The sequence below is a fragment of the Nicotiana sylvestris genome, chromosome 11 (assembly GCF_000393655.2).
Source record: "Nicotiana sylvestris chromosome 11, ASM39365v2, whole genome shotgun sequence".
NCBI classification, from domain to species: Eukaryota; Viridiplantae; Streptophyta; class Magnoliopsida; order Solanales; family Solanaceae; genus Nicotiana; species Nicotiana sylvestris.
Genome location: NC_091067.1, coordinates 153,250,059 through 153,270,900, shown reverse-complemented (window position 1 = coordinate 153,270,900; position 20,842 = coordinate 153,250,059). Strand labels below are relative to the sequence as shown.

Below are 20,842 nucleotides of genomic sequence, written 5' to 3'. Positions count from 1 at the left end.
ACAAAGATAGGCACCAGAAGTCTGGAAAGGATAAATATCATCTTAGTATGGCTCCCGTCCCTAGTAGAGAGATAATGTTAAGCAACCCGAAGAGCCAGTGGATAGAGCAAAAGTGGAGCTAAAAGCAAAAAAATAATTTGTCAAAGTTTTCAGAATAAAATGATAGACAGAAATGTTAGCAAGAAATAAGAAGAGAGTGCATTATGAGTAAGATGTGATACATGGATGACAACAGTAGATCGAAAAAAAATGACAAGTATTACAAAGTTTGTAGTCAAGGAAAGGAAAAGACGAGAGATGCCAGGCTTGGGGACAACTAAAGAGTGTAGGTCATAAAGTTGTATCCTCATTTCGAGAAATAGGAAACGTTAGACACCAGAGTACAAGAAATTAGTTTGGGCTGGTGAACAAGATAAATCAAATATGAATTAGGGACTGTGTGATATGATAATAGTGGGCATCATGAGAATTTCAGAGATTGCGTTCCGACGATAATGGAATGGACGACAGAAGAATAACCCTTAAGGGTCATTCAGGAAGACGCTTCCCTAAAGCATGCAGTGTGTGCAAAGTTAAGCTTAAGAGACTGTGTGTGCCAGTTACACTAAGTGTCACTCTGGTGAGTAAGGAATTTCGTTATCCTTGGTGTAGAAGGATTACTTCAAGCCAAGTAAGGATTATCAATTATGTGAAAGGACGATAAAGAGAAAGAGGTAAAACATCTATAGGTAGATCGTTGTAGCCCTAAATCTTAGTACTTCCCTAATGGGGAGATTATGGAGTGATGTGGCATAAAGTGAGAATTAAGTGATCTAGTAATCATGGAATGATAAAGGAATAATGCGGTAAAAATAAAAAAAATATTGAGATTACACTTATTCAGCTCCTACGTATATACTACGATTCCAAAACATTAAGCAAGCACGACGCCAAGGAAAAGAAATAAGGGGTTCCTGCCCAGGATGTTATTGATAAATAAAGAGCCAGTGCAAGATGTAAGTTAAGACAAAGGAAATAACCCAAGAGAGATTCCGCAGAACACTGATATGAGAATGAGCCAACGAGTTATTAGTAGTTGATTCAGGAAGAGCCTAGTTATGGCTAAACATGAGGTTACAAGTGAGTCAGCAGATCGTGCAAGATAAATATGGTAAAACCTAATATAGTGAATTCAGCCTCGTAGTGATATCAGTGTATTACTTGAGAAATATTCAGATAGGAGTTGGGATAGTTAATGGTATTGTATGAATGTTATGAAGAAAAAAGAGAGTGCAACTGGAAAGACAGTGAAAATATCAGTTCAGAAGCAACCCTACAAGCACAAGAACGTGAAGGCAAGAACTACGGATAATTATAGGTGAACCGAACATCAAGAATTCCATTGGGTATGCGATGTAATAAGCTCGCAACTTCACAAGAGTCAGGACGTCTTCCCTAAGTACTACAATGAAAGACTAATTGAGGAAATAAGGAAGAAGGCTTCAACCTAAACATGGTAACTCGAAGAAAAAAAATGGTCAAAAAAAATGTCTCACTATAACATTATATGCACGCTATAAAAAAGGGGCACCGACCGTGGCTAACGAACGGGAAGTAAAGTCAAAAGTAATATTCTAGATCATACGAGTTACACGAAACTTCCGACATGTGTGGGAACTAAGATAAGCTAAGTATGCACACAATAAGGAGGCAGAAGACCAGGAAAAGTAGTAGGTTACAGTTAAAAAATGTTGAGAAGGAACTATTAGATCAATGGTCCAGAGTTGGTTACGTTATCAATGCACTTACGATTTCGGAGTATACATATATGTTGGCAATCATACAGTCGTAGAAGACTTTGGTATAAGTTAAAAGAAAGAATTGAGACCAGGTTATAGACAAAGAATTGAATTTTGTTAGAAGATTATATCTTGGATATTCTACAGCGTCCATAAAGGACTAAAGTAATAATTAATACCAAGAGTCGTAGATCGGAAGATAGCTTAAGCCTACATGAAGGTTGATCAAAGGGAAGAGGAAACTAAAGAGTTATATCAACTAAGTAAATCGGGAGTCTGATTATTGGACCTAGAAAATTATATACCTCGTGATTGAGAACATTACAGGATCACTCTTAAATATTAGAGGTACAAGAGAGATAGTACAATAGACATATTCTATAAGGGTATCATAAGAATACCATCCTCATACGAAGTCAATATGAAGCTCTCACCGGATTATGTATATACCAGAGGTGCAAGTATGATAATAAAGCTTCAAGTTATGAATGTGAATTATACCTATGTGGAAGAAAGGTCATCAAAGAAATACAAGATGTGATACAAGATTGTAAGGTAAGTAAGATAAAGGTGAACAACGTCCGCGATACTCAAATGTAGGAGGGTGTGAATAGTCCATACTTTGGAGAGAAGGCTGGAAGCGCGGGAATTCAGTATCCAGGAATGATAGCGGCGTTGTCAGTGGCATGTCTTCCATCCTATGGTTTTTAGGTATCGAGGAGGCTAATTAAGATAGTAAAGAAGAGTTAGAGACGATGTGATGTCTCACTTGATGTTCAAGAATGACATAAGGAGACCTATGATGCAAGCAAGTTGAAGGAAGGTTGCGAGTAATATAAATAGATATGGGGAGGTCGCATGCTTAAGTATGGCAAAGGGATAAGGTTTTAAGAAGGCAAGAGTTAGGATACGAAAGAGAGAGTGAGAAGGTGACGATAATGGATAAATCTTCAGGATTAGATCCACGAAAACAAGCGAGCTAATGGTTTCTCTAAGTTATAGAAACCTCTATATAGCCCGAACTCAAAGGAGTCTAAGACTAATATCATTTGCATGAGATGAGGGTGTAATTGTGGTAGATAAAGAATGACATTTGGGCCTTCGATTGAGTAATGATTTAAAGGAAAAAAATATTTCATGGACGGCACAGGATTTGGATACCCCATAAGGTGAATCAACAATGGATGGGTAAAAGTTGTAAAGTACGAGATGAGATTGGGCCACCAGTCTTAAGATGGACAGTAATGAAGAAGCGCTAAATGACTTAGCTTTATGCATATAGGATATGCAACGAAAGTAACCTGGAGTTTGGTAGCATACCTCAGTAATGATAAATCGAAGTAAGAATTATGGTAGTATGGCCTACGTAGATGTAATAAAGCTAATGACGCCCAAAAGGACAACTTAACATAATTTTGTATATGTTCACAAAGTGAAACATAGAGATTGGTTAAAAGCTGGAGGAAAGAGAAGAGAAGAGTCACATAGGCGCACATACAAAGTTAGAGTCGTAAAGGCTACATGATAGAAGGTAGCAACAATTATGAGATTAGAAGGATTCTGACTTCAAGTCGTGGTGTGAGAAAGAGGCTTAGGGGGGGGGGGATGCCCTGGCCTTTGAGATTCATTCAGAGAACAGTCGCCTAGATGGCAAGAAGAGTACTAAAGTATTCGCAAGAGCTATGAGTTATGAGAATGATAAGTGCATCAGTCAATATTCGAGGATGAATGTTGGGGAATGATGTTACACCCCACATTTTCATACGTAGAAGTACGCCCTAAGTAAATTGATATAAAATCGGAAATAAGATGTTATGTCCCGCATTTTTGTACGTTGATGTTTCGTCATAAGATAATTGACGTAAGCTCGGGAATGAGATTATTTTGGAATTATAAGTATTATGACATTTCAAACAAAGGATAAGTAAATTCATGAAGGTGAGAGGGCAATCAAATCGAAGAAAACAAGTTCTGTAGATGTTTGTCAATTTGGGATAAAATACGGTACGAGCGATAATACCTGATATTTATGGACTAATGTCATACAAAATACTACATGAACATGATAGTAAGGTATATAAAATGTGTTAAAAGTGATTAGTATTTTAAGTAATTTAAAATACTTATTAATTATATGAATAGTTGAATAATTATGAATTTTTAAGTGGGAGATTAACTTGTAAATTGAATTTTGTGAATAATTATTTAAATGAGATTTGGATAATTGATAGGGGGATAATATCCACGTGGAATTTAGGGGAACATGACAACAAATTGCCACCAATCTATACCGCCTTAAGTAGGTGGTGGTAACATTTAAACTTATGTGCGCCTCTAATCCATTTAAGGTGGTGGTGGCAACATTCATAACCGTAAGTTATGTGCACATTTAAAGTTATCATTCTTGTTGAAGAATGCCATCTTTAATACATAAAATTAGGCAAATAGTGTATCATATCAAATGGTGTTATGCTTTGAGCAAGATACGGATGAAGGTTCAACAAGAATCCATATGGGATTGCATTTTTAAATAGCAACATCATTTGAAATTTTAAGGGAGTACAGTATAATTTTTCTCAAGAATATCATACGGATTTTCCCTACTTCGATTCTCCATTACGTGTTGTCACAATTGACGTGTGTTAGAGGGATTGTCAAGAGAATCGGCTCAGGTATGTTAAGGCTGTTCCTTCTTTCCTTTTGGCATGATCCGTACGATACAAACGAAACGAGCAAATGTACAACTTCCATTAATGACTCTATTCATAGAAGTATTAAAAGTGCCTATATTCTTGAATTCTCATGTATCTTATTATTATATCATATGTTCACGGGTCTCAGAAAATACGTAAGTCGATAAAGTTTATTTTATGATATTAATCGGAGGCATAAAGATAAAAGAAGAGCAACACCAAGCACACCACTCACAAAACTGGAGCAACTAGAGCCCGTTTGGACATAAAAAAATCCTTTTTTTGGAATTTTTATTTTTTATTTTTTTCGAAATCAGCGTTTGTTTATAAAATTTCTAATTTTCACTTGAAGATGCATTTTGGAATTTTTTGAAAATTTGAAAAGACTCCAAAAAGTTATTTTTCAAAATTTTCAGTGAGATCACTCACAAAACTTAAAAAATAACCCAAAATTATATTCATGTCCAAACACTATTCTAATTTTCAAATACCATTTTTATTTGATTTTTTTTTTCACTTTTTTCTTTTTTGAAATTTTAACATTCTTATGTCCAAACGCCCACTAGGTCAAGTGCTACAATTTTAGGTTAAGGTGGTAACATGCATTTTTTTTTTAACATAGGAAAAATAGAAACAGGGAAGTGTCAAGGATGGGGGAGAAAAGAAGGCTAGACATGTGACTTTATAGACTTTAGAGATAATGATGCAATAACTACAATACAAAATACTCCCTCTCCACTCCTTTCAACCCCAACCACCCCCTTTTATCTCCTCTCTTTTTCATCCCAAAACTATTCTCTCTCCAATAATATCAGTTTATATTTACCAGTAGTTTTTTTCGAAGAGAGATAGCAAGAAAGAATCTCAGAGAAGGAAGCAAAAAGAGAAACTGTCTGATGATAAATAGAGAGAAAGTTCAGTTGCTATTTAACAACAAGAAAGAAGAAAATTACACAAGAAAAATTATAGCATAGTGTAAAGAAGAAGAAGAAGAAACAAGAAAAGTTCCCAACTCAGGAAAGGTCGTTATTGAACTTTTTTTGTTCACAAGAAAAATTAAAGGCAAATGTGACAGACTGTAGAAGAAGTATTAGTATAGTATCAGTAAAAACTCAGAAGCTGCAGCAGCAGCAAGAAGAAGAAGAAGAAGCAGTAGCCTCAGTACTCTGCCAACTGTTATTCACCAGTCAGTAATTAGAGCAAAATACAGAACTAAAGTCATACCCCATCAACTAGATCTCTTTTTTTTCTCTCTAAATCTTTTCTGAAAAAGAATTTCAGAAAGACCCCACATCTTTTTTTGTTTTGTTTTTTTGTTCTAGTTGATCTCTAGATTTTCCAAGATTTTGCAACATCAACAGCTTACTTCTCTTGCTAGCTATTGTTTTTGTTGGGTAAAGGACAAAAAATATAGTAGTAGAAGAAGAAATCTGTTAAAGTCTGCAGCTGTGGCTACTGCTAGGAGACTGCTGCAGGCTTCAGATTCTGGAGCTTTTGCAGACTGGGTAGCTAATTCTTCTAATTCAGCTACCGGTGGTGCTGCTATTGGGGACCTATCTTTAGGTTTCAACGCTGGCACCACCATCGGTAGCGGTGGAGGAAATGGTCCTCACACGGCTGCTGGCGGTGGTGGTGGTGGAGGAGGCCATAGTGGTATGTGGTCTGCATCTTCATCTCGACAGATGCAGATCAATTATGGCCTCTCACCTGAAATGGGTATGTTTGTAGTACATCCCGCCTCATTTCACCACCACCATCATCATCAACATTCACATCAAGAAAATACCATCAATTTTGACCCGATAAACGGTTCCAATATCTCTACAACGAACACATCTCTTGGTGTTGGTGTAATTCCGCTTCTCACTGCAACTCCTTTAACAAACATGGTTAGCTTCGACGATCAAGATTTAGTTAGTAGAAATCGAGGAAATGATAACGAAGGTGGTGGTTTTCAGTTCTTTTCAAACCAACAACCTCAGAATTCTACGAATTATACCAAAAACAGTAACATTCTTGGTAGTGGCAGTGGCAACAACAACATTGGTGGTTCAGTATCATCAACAAGTTCAGCAACATGTCAAGATTGTGGAAACCAAGCTAAAAAGGATTGTCCACACAGAAGATGTAGAACTTGTTGTAAAAGTAGAGGTTTTGATTGTACAACACATGTAAAAAGTACTTGGGTACCAGCGGCGAGAAGGCGCGAGAGACAACTAATTGGAGGTACTTCAACGAATGTAAATGTTGCTGCTGGTTCATCTTCTCAGTCAACTTCAAGTGCTAAGAAACCTAGACTTGTTAATTCTCAAGCTACTACTACAGCTTCTCATACTTCTACTTCAAATACTACTCCTCCTAGAAGTTTTGATACTAGCTCTAGTCATCAAGGTATTGCCCATTATCTTCTACACACTAAGTTGTTACAAATATGTTATCTTATGTTAGTTTTAGTGATGTAATATTTTTTTGTTTCCCGCCCGATGTCCGGTACCCGCATTGGAGTCCTACTATATCCTGATTTGCGCCACTTGAGACCCCTTTCGGGGAAGCATTTTTTCATTTCTGGGGCTCGAATCATATACCTCGGATGTGATGGAATAGTTGAGATGCGTACAAACTGTCTTACAAAATTTTTGTTAAAAAATGTTTAGTGTTAAGTGTATATGATCTTCTAGCCCGACCCCTACCAAGATCAAACTTTTAAAAAGTTTTAGTACTAACAAACATTATGATTTTCTAGCCCCACCTCCCATCAACCCTAATATTTCAAGAAGTTTTTTAGTACTATTGTAGTATATAACATATGATCTTCTTTATCACCTAATTATTTTGAACTTTCAAGAAATTTTGGTATGAATTTAACTTATGTACACTTTAACACTTGAAAAGAATTTATACAGTATTCATTTATTATGAACTGTCGCATGCTTTTAGGTGATTTGATGTTGTAAAAGTAAATAAAGTTCAACTCTTGGGGGGTTTTTGGGTCCAAAGAAGATTGTATGGGGATAACAATCTCAGGAACATCTTATGTAGGTTAATTAATATCAAGGTTTTAATATAAAAATTTGTACAAGTATATATCAACTAGTATGTATAATTAAACATGGGATTAAAAATGCAATCTCAAATTCTATTTCGGAATTTTACTCCTACTCCTTAGAATATTAGTTCTTGATGAACATTATTCAACTGTAATTTTTTGACGCCCCCCCCCCTCCCCCAAAATCTACCAAAACCTCGATTTATCATTTTAGTGTTAGTATTTTCTTATTCTTAGATTTCTATTACTATATGTTATTTCTTTCGGTTCGGTTTTTTTATTATCATGTTTGTGTTACTGCCTTCTGCTACTACTTTTTCCATCTTTTCTTGGGTGTCGGAAATTGCCTCATTACCTTCTCAAGGTAAAGGTAAGACTGTATACATACTCTTCGCGCCATGCCTCACTTGGATTTTCTTATTCTTAGATTTTTATTGCTACATGCTTCTACATTTGCTTCGCTTTTCTTATTATCTTGCTGGTGTTATTGTTTGCTGCTTCTTTTTCCATTTTCCCTTGAGCCGAGAGTATATTGGAACCCACTTTAAGATTATACTAAGTTTGTCGTTATTATTGTTTTTATCATTTTCTTGACTTTTTTTTTCATGCAAGTATATATTTTCTTGTATATTATTGTAGATGCAAGTTTTAAAGCCTCATTGCCAGGACAAGTGAGAGCACCAGCTGTATTCAAGTGTGTTAGAGTGACTTCAGTAGATGATGGAGATGATGAATTTGCATATCAAGCTGTTGTTAGAATTGGTGGCCATGTTTTCAAAGGTTTTCTATATGATCAAGGAATTGAAGAAGGCAAAGATAATAATAATTATCCCAATTTATCTGATTTACATTTGGGTGGCAGTGGTAATATAATTAATGAAACTTCTGATATTTATGCTGCTTCTACTGGTGGTGGTGGATTACTTGGTGGATCAAATTATGGTAACCAAATAAATTAAATGTTGTTAATTATTTATTCCTCCTAAAAAAATATTAGAGGAAATGAGTATTTGTAACTGAATTAATTTTTCTTCATATAATTTTTTATATTTTGTTATATGTACTTTTGGTTCTTTGGCCTTTAGCAGTTTAGCTTTCAACAGAAAATAGGATTTCCAAAGACTAATTAATTTTTCCTTTTTATGGAAAATTTTGGAATCCATGAATTGTACTTTCTTACCTCTGACCTTGCTCTTTTGACTTGTTCCTTTTTGGAATCCATGTATTTCTTAGTTGGAATCCATGTATTTTTTAAAAGAAACTTCAAATAATCTTCCACATTTAATTGGTTATTTACTCGCCTTTTAGATGTTGTTTGCATTGAAATATGGGTAGATATAATTTTGCTTGACTCTCAAAAAATTTAACTGATTGAATGTCGAATTCTTCAAAATAATATATTTTTAAAGAATCTGTTATGTGTACGACAATATTTTTACAGAATCTGTGTTACATAAGTTAGAGGTAGAATCAATAATTTCTTGACATTAATTATTTTACGAATGCAACTTATATACACTACAAAACATACAATTTTATCACAGTTATTTTTAAGGTTTGTAGTTTCATTTATTATGAATGGTTTATCTACTTCACTATATTTCTTGATTAATCTACTATATTATGAGTAATCAAACATGCAAAGATAAAAGAATTGCTTAATTATAAGTTCATGTTACTTGGTATATATTTGATGGTGTGGTTTTATTGATCATTACTTGTCATTATTTCTTCTCTTTATTGTTGAAGTAAACAATTACTATATTTATAGACTATTATTATCTATTTTTTTGGGAAATAATTAATTCTCCACTTTACTGCTTCTTGTGCCTATTTTTTCTTTTTCTTTTTTATTTCAAATTCTTATCTTTAGCATGAAAATCTTGAATTTTACACTTTTGCTATTAGACCTTTTGTTTAGTGATGTGATATATTTTCTTTTAATGCATGAACCAGCCATCATATAAAATAAAATAATATTTGTTGCTTCTTTTTGTTCAATTTTCTTCCCATTTTTCCTCTTTTAATCATGTTCTTTGCGTATTTTTCGGATTTTGTCGAACATTTCATCCCTTTTTTCTTTCATTTGATGTAAGTGCTCTTTTGTCCCACTTGCCTTAGTAAAGATCAAATTGTTATTCAAACTGTTGCTTTACTCTACAATTATTTTCATTTTTTCTTGACATTTGACACTTCCCTATTTGGTATTTAGTGAGGCTAGTTGACTTGCTGTCAATACAACATGATTCTTGAAATTATACGTTTGGCATGTATTGAAGAAATTCACAGTGTTTAAATCATTGGATTCTTGAAAATTTTATTTTTATACGTGAATATACTGTCTAACCTCTCTATAAAACCATCTCTATATAATAGTTATTCACTATAAAAAGCCGAATTTTTTCCGGAACCGATCATTATATTATGTTATAATATATATCCTCTATAACAACACTTCACTATAGCAACCAAAAAATTTCGGAACAAACGAGGCTGTTATAGAGAGGTTTGATTGTACACCATATTTTCGAAGGTCAAGTTGCTATCATGTGACCAGGAGATAACATGTTTGAGTCGTGAAAATAATCTCTTGCAGAAATAGAAGGTAAGACCGCATAGAATAGACCTTTGTGGTCCAGCTCTTCCCGGAATCCCGTACATAACGGGCACATAGCGAGAGTTTAGTGCATCAGGCTATTCTTTTAATTTGAGTCGTTGGATTAAAAGAAAAAAACAGAATAATGTAAAAGTCCTTACACTCTACTTTGGTTTTTGTTTATTTGTTCTGCGATTTGTTGTTTTGTTTGTGAAGCTTTGATTGTGTGTTAGTTGAGGGGCGCGGAAATTAATTCAAATATGACATAATATTATCAAAAAAGAAAAATTGGCAGTGTATTGGGGGTTTGGACTTCTCTGCGTGTTAGGGTTTGGATGACATGAATTTTACTTCTTCCGGTCCTTTTAATTGATTTTTTTGGTTGTTTTACATATATTAAAAAATTTATCTTTTAACATTAATTAACGATGAAATTGACCATATTAACTTTATTTTGTTCATTGCAATTATAATTAATACGTATAGGCTCTTTATTTCTAGGGTAACTTTGGAAAAAAGAAATTAATTCTTTTTGATATTTGAAAAAATCAAATATTATGGGCCACCAAAAATGACAAAAAATTAATTAAAGTAGATCGGAGGGAGTATTTAGGCCCCGTTTGGCCATGAGTTTTGCCAAAATAAATTTGGAATTTATTTTTAAAATTCATGTTTGGCCATAAATTTTGCCCACATTTTGGCAAAATCCCAAATCTCAAACCCCAAATTTCAAAATCACCCCAATTGTTGATTTTGGGCCAAAATCCCAAAACTTGAGAATTATATACATGTTTTTCCAAAATAAAGTTAGAAAATATGTTTTGAAAACGTATGTCCAAACATTTTCATCTTCAAACCAAACATCACCAAAATCAGGGTTTTCAAAACAAATTTGGAATCTATGGCCAAACGCTAGCTTAATTAGCAAGTGGCAAACTTTTATGACAATTTCCATGATTTTATGCTATAGCTTTTGGTCATAGATTCCCAAATTTATTTTGAAAAATTTGATTCGGGTGAAGTTTGTCTTGAAAATGAAAATGTGTTTGGACATAAGTTTTCAAAATATATTTCACTTTTTTCTTTTGAAAAAAATATGAAACATGATTTATACCCACAAGTTCTAAAAACTATCACAAATACCCAACAAAACCTTTATTAATAACATTCATTATATTATCGCAAACCATAGTACTAAGCATAAATAAATTTGGTACAAAATTATCATTTTTATAATGAACTATATAATACACTATAGATGACCGGGAAGACAAAGCGACATTGTTACAAAATAATGAATTGTGGACTCTTTTATAAAATACAAAAATTTGGGGCAATTTTTTAAAAATGTAATAGTGACATTCTTGAGCTGGTTTTTAGATTTGATATTTTGGAATTTGCCAAAATGTAGATAAAATCTATGGCCAAATATGTATTTGCCAAAAAAATTTCAAATATATTTTATCAAAATCTATGGCCAAACGGGTATGTGTCAAAATTCAAGTTTTATAATGATTTTTCAATTTTCGATTTTCAGTTTTCTTTCTTTCTTTAATTCTTTTTCACCATAATTTAGCTTACTTGCATACTCTTGGACATAAGCCATAAGCTATATGACCTACATATTAGCTGCTAGAATAAAACACTGGCTCAAAACTTTTCCAGAGGTTGTGGCTTTTATGACTTTTTAACTGGCATAAATGCATCGAGCCACTCAAAATCCTATAAAGTGAAACCTATATAACACTTGGGAAATGGAGTTTTTTCATTCTTTCTCTTTTCTTGACGCTACACAATTGCCACATGTTATCTTGTTGGAGCATATTGGTAAGATAAAGGGGTACAATGGGGTTCGAACTCTACAAATAGTTTTTTTTGAATGAGATTATTTTCTTTAGGTTAAAAAAGGAACATTGTACACCAAGTGGAAAATCAAAGAAAATTCATAAAATGTGTCTTATTTTCTTTATTTTTTTGGTTGGATTAGTTGAAGTAAGAAATATAAATTAAGCTAGCATTAGGATATAGATTTAATTAAAATTTAAAAAAGAATTTTTTAAGTTGTGTTAAAAAATAATTTTTGAAAGTTGAAGTTAAGTTTAGACATGCATTTTATTTGAAAAAAAAGTTAAAATTTTGTGAATGAAAGAAATTTTTTTGCCAAAAACTGTCCTAAATCAATTTTTGGAAACTAATGTTTTCTTCTTCAAAACATGATCATATTTCATAAATAAAATAATAATTTTAAATTTTTTAAAAGATGAAGTCAAAATCTATGGTCAAACGGAAGCTAAACGAGGATGCATGCTAGATAAAGGAACTAGTTTTGCCTATAACCAAGAAAATCTCAATATGTTAGGATTGGATTTATGTATTAGGACTTTGAAATTTTAATATTGGTGGAAAGTATTTCATTAACTTTAAAATTGTGGTAATACATTGTTTGACCAAAAAAATATAAACTTTCGGTTAAACTATTAAATTTTATGTAATGAGGGGTTAAACTTAGTTAATAATAATATCTCTAGATATAGAACATGACAGCTTGGATGACATAGGATAAAGTCGGTGAGAGATTGAAAATAATACACATTTAATCTATACTATATTAAAAGCACGAAGGCCCTTAGCGAAATGTCGTTCGCTTTTTTTACCCTCTAAAAATAAATTTCTTTTTTGAACATAAAAGCACGATAATTATATTACTTAAAACATATTACAACAGGAGGACATAGTCTTTAGAGCATTAGTATTGCCTATACTTGCTAAGTAAGTATAAACATCGGTAGAGATACTTTTAACACTATTACAAAGTTCATGCTTGTTCATTAATACTTCTTGTTCAGTAAAATAAGGCGGACGAGCATGGTAAACACATTTGTTACAGGGAGGATGCTTCATTGCTTCTTTAGCCATCAGACGTGCCACTTCGTTTTCTTCCCTAAAATTATGCTTCAGGATTGGAAGCTTCAGTTGGTGCATTAACCATTTGTATTCAAAAATAATGTTATGAAAATTAGTACAATCTTCATGAGTTTACTGACGTCAGTGCTATCAGTTTCAATTTCCATATTTGCAAGATTAAAATCCTTTGCAATTTTGAGACCTTCTAGCAGGGCCAACGGCTCTACATGAATTGGCGAGCAGGTATGTATTGCTTTATGGTAACCCATGATCCAGTCTCCATTGCTGTTACGGAATGACCCACCAATTCCTGCTGCATTATTTTTAGAAGAGAAAGCTCCATCACAGTTTAGTTTAATAATATTTTTAGGCGATTTATGCCACTTGATCTTAATTGAAACTTTTTTGGCAGTGAAAGGATTTCTTTCTGTGAAGAAGATATATTCCCATGCAAAGTGCATTGGTTTTTTCACATCCAGAAAACAGTTTAAGTTATTTATGTTATTTTTACTTCTGTTTTTTCAAATTTTCCATATGCAGAATGGGAAGAGAGTTTCCCAACAAATGTTGTGAGAGTTTTGACGGATGAAGAAATCACGTAGGTCCTCAAGCCAGTTAACATGTCCAGTTGTGTTAAGGGAAGTGATGCCCATGTTCGTCCAGAATTGGCAGGTGAATGAGCAGTTTAAGAAAATGTGTTGGATATTTTCAATGCCTAATCTGCATGTGGTGCAAGTGGCGTCAATGTTCATTTCAATTTTGTTTAGGTAGGCTCGACAAGGGATACGGTTATGAGAGCATTTCCAAAGGAAGATTTTAATTTTATTAGGACAACGAAGGTCCCATATCCATTTAAAGGAGTTTGAAGAAAGATTAGTGTTAGTGAGGAGATTATAGCAAGACTTTGTAGAGAAGGTACCATTTGAGCTTAGTCTCCAGCTAATTTCATCAACTTTGGAGTTGTTTGAGGGTGTTGGAGTAATGCTAATATTATAGATCACCTCAGGAGGTAATTCAAAGGATATTGCCTTTAAGTCCCAATTTTTGTTCTTGATTAGGCACCCTAGTGAAAGGTTACTCTCATTCTTGCTGAGAGGGCCCTCAATAGAGTTTCTTAGAGAAGAGGAATTATAAATCCAATTGTTATACTAGATATTCAATTGAGAATTATTAGAAGTATGCCAAAGAATTCCCTTGTTGCATATTTTCCACCCCTTGAGAATGGATTTCCAAATGAAGGAAGTATTAGTTATTGACTTAGATTGAGCATATTTGGACATGATGAGGTGACACCAAGGAGTGAAAGGATTTTTTAAGAGTCTCCAGACTAGGCTAGAAAGGAGAATCAAATTTTTCTCTTTTGCCTGACGAATACCCAAACCACCCTCCTTTTTCCCCTAGTAATAATATCCCAGCTAATTAGATGAAGTTTTTTAGCTATACTTGTAGAGCCCCAGATAAAGGTCTCTTTGGATTTTATCAATGGATTTTAGTGTTTTGGGTGGAAAAAGAGTGTATTGCATTAAATGGAAAGGAATTGCCCTAGAGTATTAGTTGCTAGGGTGGTACGACCAGCCATATTAAAAAAAGAGCATTTTCAGTGGGATAGTTTGGAATGTAACTTGTCCAAGATGAATTGGAAGTCTTTGGCTTTAGGGTATTTGTTAAGGATTGGAAAAACCAGGTATTTACCAAAATCATTGGTAGATTTTATACCAAAAAGAGATGTTAAGAAGTTTGATTGATCTTTTGAGCAATTTGTCGGAATGACAATTCTTGATTTAGCTTTGTTTATGGCTAGACCAGATTCCATAGTGAAAAAGTCCATGCATCTTTTTATGCAAAGGCTTGTTTTCTTATTAGCTTTTCCCATAAGAGTTATGTCATCTGCGAATAGAATATGGGACAAAGAAGGGCCCCTATGGCCAAATTGGATGGGATCCCAATTTGGAAAAAGTTAGTTTTTGTCCCATTAACTAGAACACCTATTGAGCTAGTAGTTATGCAATGCATAATGAGCCTAGTAATCTTTGGAGGAAATTTGAAGTATTGAAGAGTCTTGTGGACAAACGACCATTCAAGTCTATCAAAAGCTTTCTCTAGGTCCAGTTTAATAAGCACATCCAAATTGATTTTTTTTGAACGCCTAAGGCTATTCATAATTTCTTGAATTATGATAGCATTATCACTAGTTCTTCTATTTTTAATGAAGCTGGATTGCATTGGGCTAATTAGGAGGGGTAGGAAAGGCTTCATTCTATTAACAATTATTTTAGTGATGACTTTATAGGCAGTATTGCACAATCCAATAGATCTAAATTTTTTAAGATTATTTGCATTAGGGAATTTGGGAATGAGACATAAGTAAGTATCATTGATGCCACTAGGTAATGACTGAGAGTTGAAAACTTGGTGGCAGTAAGAAGTGAAGGAGTTTCCTATTATATGCCAATATTGTTGGTAGAAGAATGGATGGATGCCATCCGGACCTAGTGCTTTAAAAGGTTTGAATGAAAAAATAGCCTTAATGATTTCTATATTGGTAAGAGGGTAGTCTAGGCAGGTTAGATCAGGCTTATTGGCATTTGAGGGATCAAAGATTGAATTATTTATTAGGGAAGCAATCTTGACAGTTTGAAAGGCTTCTCTAAAGAAGGATAGTGTGTGATCAATTATTTGCTTTGGGTCAGAGATCCATTCTCCATTATCTTTGGTGAAATACATTATGGCATTACGACATTTACAATTTGAAGCCATAATGTGAAAATACTTGGTGTTGACATCACCTTCATTTAGCCAATTACTCCTAGACCTTAGCTTCCAAAAGTCATGCTCCATATGAAGAATATTGTTATATTCCAGTTGGAGGTGGGACTCAAGGTTTTGAAGGAAGTGACTACTTTCGTAATGAGGGGAAGATTGAATACCATTTAGTCTAGCTAGGATTTTCCTCTTTTTTTAAAAAATATCCCCAAACGTAGTATTTTCAATTTTTAACCTCTTTAGTAAAAATATTTTGGGCATCAACCAAGTCTTTGCCTAGCCAACATTGCTTGACAATATTGATAAAGTCTGGATGCCTACACCAAATTATTTCCAAACAAAAAGGTTTATTTCTACTGTCTCCCTTCTTAAGGATTAGATTAATGAGAAGAGGATTATGATCGGAGTGAATTTTTGGAAGGTGAAGGATGACAACTTTAGGGTATAGAGAAATCCAATCTTTGTTGACAAAGATTCTATCAAGACGTTCCATAATCAACCCTTTAGATTTTTCCCTATGGTTAGACCATGTATATTTACAACCCTTGTAGCCTAGATCTAAAAGGTTACATCGGTTAATACTATTTTAAATAGTATTGCTACGTCTACGGTTTATGGAGTTACCACCTAATTTATCATTTGAAGTAAGGACATCATTGAAATCACCCCTAGTAACCAAGGTCCCTTAAAATTATTGCTAACATTTTCTATGTTATTCCACATTTCAACTCGTTTATAAAGCTTAGTACTAGCATAAATGGAAGAAAAAAGGCAAGTAGTGTTAGAAGGGAGTACCTCAATAGTGGCATGTATCTCTTGATTATTCCTAACAAAGTAATGCACCTTGACAATACTAGCATCCCATAAGGGCACAATGCCACCGGACTGACCTTCATTAGGAACCTCGATCATTTGGAAAAAATCAAAGTCATTTAGAAGGGACATGTGACTTTCCATTCTAGTTTCTAACAAAGTAACCATGCAAGGCCTATGAGTGTCCCACATTTCCCAAAAATTAACCCTGAAATTCTCGTTGTTACCTCCTCGGATGTTCTAAATTATAATATTAGTAGGCCTATACATGATTGCATGGTTGGTTGCTGACCCATTTTCCCTCTGGGCTTGAAGGACTGGATTCCTCCCCTATGATGGAACTAAGATCATTGCATGGTTTCCCATCGTTGGGTCCTGAGGAGGCCTCACATCCATTGAGAATTTGTAAAGTGTTGCTGGGCAACTGAGTACATATCTCTTCTCTCATTGATCCCTGAATAGATACACTTTTACTTTGTTGATTCTTGAAAACTCTAGGACTGGTCCTGATCCCAGCATTTTTACGTCTTCCTCCTCCTCCATTTCTATGTTTTCTGGTTCTGGTGCATTGGGAGGGGCCTGAGCCTGAGGGATCATTTGATGGATCTGAGGTAGAGCATGAGGGTCTTGGGGGGGGTGTAGGGTGTGCATGGGGTGGTGGCTGCATGTTGGAGTTATTTTGTGGAGCTACACTGTCCAATGAAGTTGTCCAAGGAATGAAGATTGGGTTCATATTGTTGATCTCCCCTGGTGGGAAGAAGGAGAGATCGATTGGAACTTGCTGAGATTGGATTGGATTGAAGTGAGGGGGTAGACTCCAATGATTTCTCATTGCTTGAGCTTGACTCAGGTTCAGGAATGGGGCTAGAGGATGAAGGATGTTGTTCATCCACAGATGGTTGAGATAATTGCTCATCGCCATGTTCATCCCTTCTGAAACTAATTACGCTAGGAAGTGGGAGTTTTGGAGCACAATGATCGTTTCCTGTCCATTTAGAACCATGCTGAATGTTATTGCATGGCCCATGAGAGCTTGTTCCACCCATGAAAGAGGTTGGTGATCTTGTGGTAGTGGTGGCTGGATGAAGAATGTTTGATTGCCTGTTGGTGAATTTGGTGGTAGAGGTGGGTTGGACATGTTTAGGACTCGTTGGTACCTTAGTATTTACACTAAACAATATCTTCTTCTCTGGGTTATTGGGATTCTTGGCATTGTTAAGAGAAGAAGTAGGGTATACATGAATACTAGGAGAGAGTTGTCTTGTCACGACCCTAAACCTGAACCCGGTCGTGATGGCGCCTCTCGTGAAGACAAGGCTAGCCAATTAAACCCAATTCACTTTTTAAACAGTTAAATAACATAAAAGCATTCTAAAACATGATATATCAATACTAAGTAGCGGATAGTGTCAATAAAGTGCGGAAGTACAACCCAACACAACCCTAACCGGGGTGTCACAAGTCACGAGCATCTAACCACACTAAGTCCTCAAATGTAACCACAAAGTTTAAATACTGAACTAAGGACATAAAGGAAAGAGTTAGGGAGGAGCTCCAGGCTGCGAACGCCAACAGCTACCTAAAGACTCCTCGAAGATCCGCCTGAAGCTGAAATGAATCAGCACTCGGGAGCGGGACCAACAACGCTTGAATCTGCATACAGGGGTGCAGGGAGTAAAATGAGTACTCCAACTCAGTGAGTAACAAATGTAAATAACAACTGAAGGTAAGAAATCACATAAGGCACAAAGCATTCTATAATGAAGCAATAAAATCACTTAAAATTAATAAAACCAGTAAAAGTCAAGTAAAATCCTTTTTCAACCAGTAAACATGTAATTTGATAGATAATTAAGATAAAGTAAACAAATAGAAGTTCGCCCCTTAGGCACAGTATCACCAAATCCGCCCCTCGGCAACATCTCAGATAAGTACCAGCCCCTCGGGCAATCACATAGAACAATACCAGCCCCTCGGGCTCAATCTCACATCACAATGGGTACCCGCGCTCACTGGGGGTGTACAGACTCCGGGAGGGCCCCCTTACGGCCCAAGCATAATATCAAGCCACCTCGTGGCATCATAAAAGGCTCTCGGCCTCATATCAATATCAATAAGCCACCTCGTGGCATACATATCTCAGGCCCTTGGCCTTATAATCAAATCAGTGTATCACCGCTGCGGCGTGTAGCCTGACCCAAAAGTATCCTCACAACACAAGCCCTTGGCCTTACTCAGGCAAACATCCTTACAAGCCCCTCGGGCAGTAGTAAAACAGTGTTTCTCAGCCCAAACATCATTAAAAATGCCATTTAAATATTAAAACTGAATAAACATGGCTGAGTAGTAAAACAACGGAAAATAATATGACTGAGTTCAAGTATAAAGTTAAAATAGTGAGGAAATGTCTATAAAAATCCACGAAAGATTCAAATAGTTGGCACTAGGCCCAAATATGGCATTCATCCCAAATAATGATGATAGCAAATAGTTTTCAGTCAAATACGCGGTAAAATCATCAATTGGGACGGACCAAGTCACAATCCCCAATAGTGAACGACTCCACACTTGTCATCGAGCGTGTGCCTCACCTCAATATAGCAATACGATGTGCAATCCGAGGTTTCAAACCATCAGAACATCATTTACAATCATTACTCACCTCGAACCGGCTAAATCTCTAACTCGCGATTCTTTTGCCCCTCGAATCGACCTCCACGCGCGTGGAATCTATCCAAAATCAGAACAAGTACGTCAACATATGCTAAGAGAACAAAACCCAAGCGAAATCAATCAACAAAAGGCACAAATCCCGAAATTACCAAAACTCGAGCCTCGAGCCCACATCTCGGAATTCAATTTTTTTTACATCAATAGGTTCCTCATCTCCCTACTAGTCTATGCATATCAAGAATAAAAAAAATCGGAGTCCAAATGACCCCTCAAATCCTCAATTTAAGGCTTCTCAAACTCAAGCCCTGATCCTCCATTGTTAGCCTTTTAATTCCTTTAATTACAGCCTTAATCCATGAAACTCTACCATAGAAATGTGTTTTAGGTCCAAAATCTTTACCTTAACAAAGTTCCCTTGAATACCCTCTTCCAAATCGTCCAAAAGCTCTCAAGCCGAAGTCAAAAATGGTGAAATAACCCAAAATTTGCGAAGGGCTCTTCTAATTCATCTGCCCAGGTATACCCGCATCTGCGGTCCAAAACCAGCTTCTGCGGTACCGCATATGCGGTATAATCCTCCACTTCTACGAAATTCACTTAGCGGACCAATTCCGCATCTGCGATCCAATCTCCGCACCTGCGACTCTATAGGTGTGGTCCAAAAACCGCATCTGCGGTTCCTGACTCTTCCTCTCAAATCTGCTTCTGCGGCTCCCCCTTCTGCACGTACGGCACCGCACCTGCGGTCCCCAAACCGCAGGTGCCAAAACACCCGAAGTAGCAAAAACAACAGCAGCTGCAAAACATCTCAACCTCTCCGACGACCACCCAAAATCATCCCGAGGCCCCCGGGACCTCAACCAAAAGCACAAACATAACCCAATACCTCATACAATCTTGTTCCAATCACCAAAACACTTCAAACAACATCAAATCAACTAAAATACCTCGGATTCAAGCCTAAGTTTTTAAAATCTTCCAAATTACGCTTTCAATAAAAAATCCAACCAAAACACGTCCGAATGACCTGAAAATTTGCACGCACATCCAAAATGACCCAACGAAGCTACTGTAACTCTCGGAATTCCATTCCAACCCCTATATCAAAATTTCGCCTACCAACCAGAAATTGCCAAAATATCAACTTTGCCAATTCAAGCCTAAATCTACTACGGACCTCCAAAATTCATTCCGATCACGCTCCTTAAGTCACAAATCACCTCCCAAAGCTAAGTGAACCATCAGAACCCACATCCGAGCCCTCTAATACGTAAGTCAACATCCGGTTGACTTTTCTAACTCAAACTTCCTTAAAGAGACTAAGTGTCTCAGACCTTACCAAAACCATTCCGGATTCGATCCGACCAACCCGACACCACATATCATGGTTAACGAAGCATACAGAAGTAGAAATGGGGAAAATGGAGAGGTAACTCATGACGACTGGCCGGGTCGTCACATCCTCCTCGACTTAAACAAATGTTCGTCCGAGAACGAATCAAGAAACATACCTGAAGCCTCAAACAGGTGGAGATATCTGCTTCGCATCTCCCGCTCGGTCTCCCAGGTAGTCTCC

General features: G+C 35.8%; 1 protein-coding gene across 1 annotated transcript; it reads left to right on the top strand.

Moving 5' to 3' along the window:
• Positions 1–5,145: 5,145 nt before the first annotated feature.
• Positions 5,146–8,604, top strand: LOC104243004 (protein LATERAL ROOT PRIMORDIUM 1). The gene is made up of 2 exons (XM_009798119.2): positions 5,146–6,862; positions 8,157–8,604. The coding sequence occupies exons 1-2, from the start codon at positions 6,127–6,129 to the stop codon at positions 8,474–8,476; spliced, it is 1,056 nt and encodes a 351-aa protein (XP_009796421.1). The 5' UTR covers positions 5,146–6,126; the 3' UTR covers positions 8,477–8,604.
• Positions 8,605–20,842: the final 12,238 nt, after the last annotated feature.